We start from the raw sequence: 8,516 nt of genomic DNA on the forward strand, positions 1-8,516 counted from the left end.
TTAAAAATAGTTCAAATATAATCTACTTAGATGACAATAAAAGTTTCATAAACTAATTATAACAATTTCCATCCATTTTCATAAAGTTTCCCGAAATTTCTATCAATATAGCTATCTCCATAAAATTGGAACTTCAATATCGATGATCGGTGACGGTTTCCATCCAAACCGATGTCAACCGACCGATGATCATCCCTAAACTCCCTTCAACAAAAGTCTGAGAGGGAGCGTCAGTCTCAAGGCCTTCCAACCCCCTCCCCTCCAAAATAATAGTAATAATAATAATAATAATAATAATAATGAAAGATGATGTGCATTTAAACAAGCTGTACATGATCATTTCCTCCAATATGCTTTAGCAGAAGGGAAGGACTTCGCAAAAGTGCACATATATTTTTCTAAACCTATAGAAACAGATAACTCAATTATACAGTTACAGCTCTCAAACTGGATTTCGAATGCAATTTATGTCTGGAAAGCCTTAAAATTATTGATGAGAAGACCAGATAATGAGCTTGGTTGGCTGCTTCAATTTCTGTTTGCCAACTTCTCAAGGATCAGCATCCAAATGGTCATCGTCCTTATCATTTTCAGATGATTTCTCAACTTTCCTTCGTTTGCTTCCCTTTTTAGAAGGTTCTTTCTTCTCATCCAATAACGATATAATTCTTCGAAGGCGGTTAGAATGTGATCCACTACTGCTAGACAGATCAGATTCTTTTGCATCAGTATGGTATAGCTGACGAATAATCTGAAAGCAATATATGGCAAGGGCGATGAAACAAACTATGCCACAGATTAGAAAAAGACCCCAGAAGCTCTTAAGGTGAAGCCGGTCTGATTGTAGCTCTGTATTGTCATTGGTGCAGTCACTTTTCACTAGCCATTTGTCATGAATCCGTTGCAGATCACCATTCTCCGAGAGCTGCAAAATGGCCGTTGACATGTCTATGGCCAAGGGAGAATCTCGTGGGAATGCCTGAAAATACCGAAAGGAGCAACAGGAGAACAGACAGTTACTAAAATAATTGATGTGTTCAATTGATCACATACTTAATAAGAATGATAACTCCTAGAAAGAAAGAATCAACACTCACGAAACCCCAGCCACTTTTTGTAAACTCTTGACCAACAACTCTGAATGAACACTGTCTCGATAGGAAACTTTCTACATATAGAAGTTCGTCAACTATAGCAGCAACACCCCCCTCCTTGTCAGGGCCAAGCTCAAGTGCCTTGGTATATTCTTCGGGTGATCCAAGAGAAATAAGCCTAGATTTAGATATGTTCAGCTCCTCTCTCAGATACCGTTCAGCAAACGATCCAACTTGGTAACCTATCGGTTCATCACTTTCCCTCAAGGTTTCGATTCCTGTGACTGAAGAATATAGCTGCTGCACTGTGAGAATGGATGTTAAACTGGCTGTGTAGCTAGAAGTTACTATCAAAACCACAAAGAGCCATATGATCAACACTAGGCGGCCAAGAGTGCTGATTGTATTCTCCTCTGCAAAATAAATATTGAAGGAATTAAATTACAGATGATAATAGTATAGGGAAGTGACGATAATCAATGAAAGCAAACCATCTTTCACAAGAGCAAATAGCTGTAATGTAAACTGAAGAATGATATTTCCACGTACTATGGGCAAAAAATAGAGTTGAGAAGCTAAACCTGCAAAGTTCACGAGTAGTCAATGGATCAGCAGACAATTTAAACGAGATATCTACAGGAAAGAGAGGGAAAGGAAAAGGGTATGGACTTGAACAATCAGCATGGCCTAGTTGTCTAGTTTGAGATAAGAGTAGGGACACACTCAAAACTCTTGGGATTCTATCACGAGATCAAAGACAAATACATATATCATGAGAAGTACAAAGAAGACGAGTTTTGCAATTTATATCTTTCACAAACGTCAATTTAAGTTCCAAATTCACCACATTTTTCATGAAAACCTCAGATGCATGGAATTACATAATCTATTTGAAGTATTCCAAGGCTAAGATCTTTGGATTAATGTCAATTGGACTGTCTTTAAGCAACTCTCCAAATCAAAAAGAGAGATCTTTGCCTATCCTATGAAATTGTCTACAGTCGTCTCCTGTCACTTGATTTTCATCTTACCAGTAAAATAACGACTCTAACATTTCAAAATTGCAAGTTATAAACAGCATTTTGTACTTCTCTCACTTCCTTTTCTTCTTCCGTGTGCAAGTGACAAACTGAAATATGTTAATAGGACGAATTGTGCTAGAAGATCTCAGATAAAGGACCTCACCATAAAATTGTAATACATTGTCTTCTAGGTGGGCCTCTGAATTCATCATTCGTCCTATGCTCCAGAATCCAGACAACTATTCCGATAAAAAGGAAGAAACTAGCTGTGACCATCCACATGGCTGGAGAAAATGGATGCAGGAAAGCCCAAGCTCCAGTGTTCAGTTTTTTGGATGGGGCCACAACAACTAGTCCAGAAGCAGTATATGGCAGAGTAAAATCTACAAGCCTTGTACGGCTTGTGACAATGGCTATATCTCCAACAACAGCATCAAATTTCTGATTCACATATAAGATTAGCCATTTGAAGTCAAGTAACTTAAAAAATTCAAATTTTAAATATGTTTTAATACTCACGCCAGTTGTAATCCCATACACAAGATCTGTGTAATTTGGATTGTGATGGCCATCGCCAAAGGCTATAAATTGGTGTGGTACAGCATACGGCAATAAATTTACAGCAGCCGTAAACACGTCAATGCAGAAACCCTGGAAATTTTCTGTCCCTTTGCTTTTTGATACGAACTCCTTGTAACTGACCCGAAGCGGCACTCCAATTTTTAATAGCTTCCCATTGTTCGGGAATACCCATCCTCGAGGCTTTTCTATTGTATTTCCTGGCCATATCACCTCATACAGCTTCTGATTTGCATGTGAACGATTAGGTGGTTTGGAATAGAGTGTCTCAGGAGCTTCAATTGATAAACCAGAATAGTTGGACCAGTAACCCACTCTTCTTGATCCAGTCCCAATAACATTAATAATATCATATGCAGGATGAAGAAGGGATCTGTCCGAATCAAACTTAATGGTACCAGTCAGACCAACAAAATCACTCTCCAATATGTTATTCAGCAGGCGGTTTCCACCATCAAAGATGGTCATAGCTTCAAGATGAAGATCACCACTTTCACTGAAATGCAGCTTGGAGTCATTAGAGTGTGCAATGATCCCACCTTGATTGAAAAATTTGTCGATGGCATGAGCAACCATCCAAACAGAGTCATAAGCATACAGACCATAAGCATTCAGACCTAAAGAGCCACCTGTTAACTTATTCCACCTGGAAATAAAAGCTCTCTTTTTATCTGATTCTGCTGTGTGCTGCCGTAGAGAAAGAACTCCTTGCATTGACTCCACGATCTCAAGAGGGGGAGGAACAACACTGTCTAATAGAGATGTAAGCCAATCAGTTGCTATCCATACATATCCATTGCCCATCATTTGAAGGTACTTAGCCACTGAGAAGACTAAGGAACCTAATTTGGGGTTCACATGGAGAACCATAACTCTTGATTCCATCAGTGCAACTTTAACAAGTTGATCCATAACTCGGGCTCGATTATCCACAGAATCTAGACTAATACCTACCTTATATGTGATTTTACAACGCCTTTCAGCAAGTTTATCACCCAATGTCGCAATTCCATTCCACCCATAATCATCATCAACATATATAGCAATGACCTCTTTCCAACTATAGTATTCAACAATCTCAGCAACCGCCGTCATTTGAAACAAATCACTCTGTGCAGCCCTCACAAAAAAAGGAAACTGAAGGGCAGAGAGAGTAGGATCAGTAGCTGAAAATGAGACTAGAGGGACTTGGAACTCAGTTGCAACTTGGGATGAAATGTGGGCAACCACAGAAGATTGGGGTCCTATGATGGCAACAGTTTCTTTCTCCATAAGTTGCAAAACTACAACAAATTCATTGTTAGTTCTAGGCTGAATTAGAAAGAGGCCTTCATCAACACACGCAAAAGAACATCAGAAAATTAAAGCAATCAAGTGGGGCAAGAAAAGGAAAAAGAAAAGAAGGGATCACCTTCGACCATGCCCAGAAACCCACTACAGTTGGAATTTTGCGTTTGTAACCAAAGGTTGGTTCCAGGAAGAATGCTGGGATCCGCATTCACATCTTTCACAGCTTCTTCAATGGCAGTCATGGCAACTTTTCCAATAGTAGAATTAAAAGATAAAACAGCTCCAATGTTCACAACCGATGGTCTTGACGAAATGTTCTTACCAAACCCAAGAGGAAAAATACCACAACAGAGAGATAACAAAGAAAGAAACCAAAGGTGACTCATTTACGATTCTTGCCTAAGAAACAGGGAATTCTATCTATGTTTAGTTTATGGAAAAAAACTAAAATCAAATATGTTTCTTCCTTATTTCCGCCGCCGGCTGGGAGAAGGTCTTAAACAGGACTTGGTTATTTTATTATCTCGTGGTGATTCAATAAGACTCAGAACCAAGAGAAGCTTAAGTATGAAACATTCACAAATAAGGAAGCTGTGGATGTAAGCAGAAGCAGACCCAGAATCCGATTCCTTACTCTTTCCAAACCGGAAAACAAAAAACCACCTCCCAATATCAAGGTCACGGCAACATTTTGAAACTTAACTGATCCCTGAAGGTAAGTATTATTCTAGAGAAGAGAAGCCAAAAACACTCCATACCAAATGCCCCAACTCCCAGAAGCAGCTTGATTAGTATGGACACACAAATATGAAATATTCTCAAAATTTAACAAAGAAGTAATCGGAACAACCAGCAGCAAAGTCCGGTGGTAAACTAATAACTAACAGAAAATCAAATAATGACGACCATCAACCAGTCCTACGGAAGCAAAAAGTCTACTACTGAAATTAAAACTGCACAGAAGAGTAGATTCTCTGAATAAGATAAGGAAAGCAGAACCTGATTGGGGGTTTACCCCAGTAAGAAATTTTAAGGAAAAGATATTGGAATGATTGGGAGAGAAAGTATATGGTAGATGAAAAAAAAAGTGGAGTGTTCTTTACTTGGAGGCCCAATCTTTGAGCAGCGACAGTGAGAGCATCTTCAGTCGTTCGTGGATACTCCAAAGGTGGGCCCTTCCGCCCTAGCAGTGGGCGGCAGAGACACGGCTTCTCCCAGTAGACAAGGACCAAGTTTCACCGCAGCGGCTTTCATAAATCTCCCAATTTCTATGTCCCAAAAGCTGTAATTTCTTTTTCTTTTTCCCTTTCTTTTTCCCTTTTTTGCAAAGGGAAAAAAAACCTGGAACTCTAGTTTGAGTGTGGTTTATAATGAGATGGCTTCTTTAATTACCTATTTTATCTGATAATTCATTTGTTATTTTTTCTTAATAAACAAAAAAAGTATAATTATGAATGATATACTTATCAAGGAGAAAAAGTTTATTTTAAAAAAAAAAAACATAAAACTACAACTTTGATAAATTTTATATCTTTCCTAAAATGAATTACACGACTAGAATTGAATTCATTCTTAAGTATAGAATCAATGTTGAATCACTTTATAATAGATTTGCTTGAACTAGAAACTTAGTATATTTAATTTGCTAAAAATGAGACCAAAGTATAATATTGACTAGAAATTTAGAGAGCCATGAGGGCTTATGTCCAAAATGAACAATATCAAATTATGAAGTTATTGTGAACTTAAAAGATTGTTTTTTTTAATATTATTGATCGACCATGCTATAATTCTAAGTAGATTCTAAAGGTATGAAACCTCGCCATAGAATTTATCTTAAACAAGGATTTTTTATGGACAACATAATTTTGACCATGGTTAAGACTTATGTGCAATTTGTAAAATGACATTTCAACAAAAAGTTAGACCGTAGAAAATTGTGAAATGGAAATAAAGTAGATGTTTTTTTTCCCTAGAGAAAGCGTGTTGAGTAAAAGAGTGGCACATGCACAAATAAGCATGTTGGTTCGACTTTTTTGTTTGAAGACAAAATGTAGCCAGACTGTAAAAAGCCTATTAGACTTAGACTAGTTGCAAAAATAGAAAGAAAAAGAAACAAAACAAAAATAAAACAAACACAACAAAAAAACCAAACCAACCATTAAAAAAAAAAAAAAAAACTGTAAATATTGCATCCTTAAACTTTCAATTTTAAAAAATAAAATTTTTAAATAATAAAAATTATACCACTAAACTTTCAATTGTTCGAATTAAATCTGAAACTATGATAAATGTTAGAATCTAACCCTCAAACTCTCGTCAATGTGAAAATTAAATTCATTTTACTTATTACTTATTCTTTCTCTCTCAACTCCCATCCATGGTTGGTCTCCTCCCCTTCGATCACCCACTTTTCTCTTTAGAAATATAAAATTTCCTTACATTCTAGCAAAATTTGCTTTTTATTTTAGAGTGCATTTAAAATATCTTTTCAAATATTTAATTTAAAAAGTGAGTCATCTTGAAACAAATTGAATTGTTTGAAAAGCACTTAAAATAGGTTTTGAAATATTTTTAAAGCATAATTTAAACGGTATTTGTCAAAAGAATTTAAATAAAAATGATTTTTCAAAGAAATTTGTTTGTGTAACAAAAATTTGTGGATTTTTTCATCACTCTACAAACGATAATCTAACAAAAACAGAAGACAAAAAGCTCACTTTAGGACAGCATATTTTATTTGGAAATTTGTACGAATGACCTCTTTTTAGAGTTACTTCCAACTTAACTTTGGTCTAAGGTTAAAAAAAGAATGAGAAAGTGCCCACTTGACCTCAAAACACACTATCGTCTTTTTCTCTCGTTTCTCACTTATTTCTCTTACTTCTTCATTTTGTTCCTCTTCACACATAATTGTAAGTTTTTTTCTCAATTTTCTCCTTTGTTTGGATTATTTCTCTTGTTTCTTCCTCACACTCTTTTGCCTTGTTCTCGCTTCTTCTTCTCGTTCTTTGGTCTCTTCTTAATCTGTCTCATTGTTCTGGTTTATGCTAGAAAGAAGAAGTTGCAATAGTTATTGTCTCATTCTAATTTACGATAAGAAGAAGTTGTCTCGTTCTGATTTATAATAACAAGAAGAAGAAGATGGTAATAATAATAAAGTGCAGAACGAAGATTGAGAGAAAAGAATGATAAGGAAGAAACAATTGGATGATCTTGGTAAATTTCACAAGGACATGAAATATGCAAAATGCCCAAAAAGTAGTGTTTTCAAAACCTAGATCAATTTCATTGGGAGGTATCCATATTATTTCCCCAAAATTCCAGAGCCACAGGTGAAAAAGTAGAGAGAAAGTGGGTGATTGAAGAGAAGGGAATGAGTCAATGACCATGAGAGGAGAGGTGGAAGATAGAGAGAAATGAAAACTATAAGAAAGATTGAGTAAAATAAAAGTTGGGTACAATTTGTCATTTTAAATCTTTGAGATTTAATTTTTCAAATTGAAAGTTTAGAGATGTCATTGTTACGTCAGAGACAGATTGTTACGATTTTTCTAAAAGAAAATTTATAAATTTAGCGATAGTTTTATGAAATTTACAAATATAACAACAATCAATTTAACCTATAATTTTATATTTTGAATGTGACTTTTATTACATCAAAATTGAGTTCAAATTATTAAAAGCAAGTTTCGACAATAAATTTGAAAACGGTTAAAATCACTCTGGTGATGTTAAAAATCACTTCGAAACTCACTTTTAATCACACAAAATTAATTTAGCGTTTAATTTTAAACTTTTGTATACAATTTTTATTACATCAAATTATTAAAGGCATGTTTCAGATTGATTTTAACGATTTTAACAATTTCAAAATCACATCTAAAAATGCTCTTATTGATGCTACAAAATCAACATTATTTAAAGAGCAATACTTTGTATATTTTGAGTTACATTGTCAATCCATGACAAATTATGATTAGATAATGTAATAAAAAAAAATAGATGTAACATTTTTAATTTAAATTTTTATTGAGAGAGAGGTAAATGGCTATGGGAAAAACGTGGACAATATAAAATCTTGTGTGAATTTATGGTCATGTCTATGTGACACGACAATATAAACTGTGACATATTTAGAAGTACATTCTACTATTCACAAATTATTTGATTATGTTAAAGTTGTCATGTACTCTTGCTAACTGTTCTTTACAAATACAGCCTTGAACGATGTGGCCTGTACGAGAGAGTATGTAATTAATTCCACAGCATCATTTCAATACTTATTGTTATATACACTTTAGTAGGGCTATATAAATACACACAGCATGGATTTCATTTTGGTTACTCTCCCTTCCCTTTTATAACTAATGTCTTGAACATTTCATCTTTTACAAAAAGGATTTATTGGTTTCTCTATTTTTATTAATATTAGTGGCTATTTACAATTTAGTCATCACCTACATTTTATATATATATATATATATATATATATATATATATTTTATTTATTTCTCTTTTTCCCATGCAT

At 34.7% G+C, this 8,516-nt stretch overlaps 1 protein-coding gene across 1 annotated transcript; it reads right to left on the bottom strand.

Moving 5' to 3' along the window:
• Positions 1-267: 267 nt before the first annotated feature.
• Positions 268-5,190, bottom strand: LOC120085556 (glutamate receptor 3.3). The gene is made up of 6 exons (XM_039041585.1): positions 4,107-5,190; positions 2,636-3,978; positions 2,280-2,557; positions 1,644-1,675; positions 1,098-1,507; positions 268-979 (listed from the first exon to the last, which is right to left on the bottom strand). The coding sequence occupies exons 1-6, from the start codon at positions 4,369-4,371 to the stop codon at positions 551-553; spliced, it is 2,757 nt and encodes a 918-aa protein (XP_038897513.1). The 5' UTR covers positions 4,372-5,190; the 3' UTR covers positions 268-550.
• Positions 5,191-8,516: the final 3,326 nt, after the last annotated feature.

The sequence above is a fragment of the Benincasa hispida genome, chromosome 9 (assembly GCF_009727055.1).
Source record: "Benincasa hispida cultivar B227 chromosome 9, ASM972705v1, whole genome shotgun sequence".
Classification (NCBI taxonomy): Eukaryota; Viridiplantae; Streptophyta; class Magnoliopsida; order Cucurbitales; family Cucurbitaceae; genus Benincasa; species Benincasa hispida.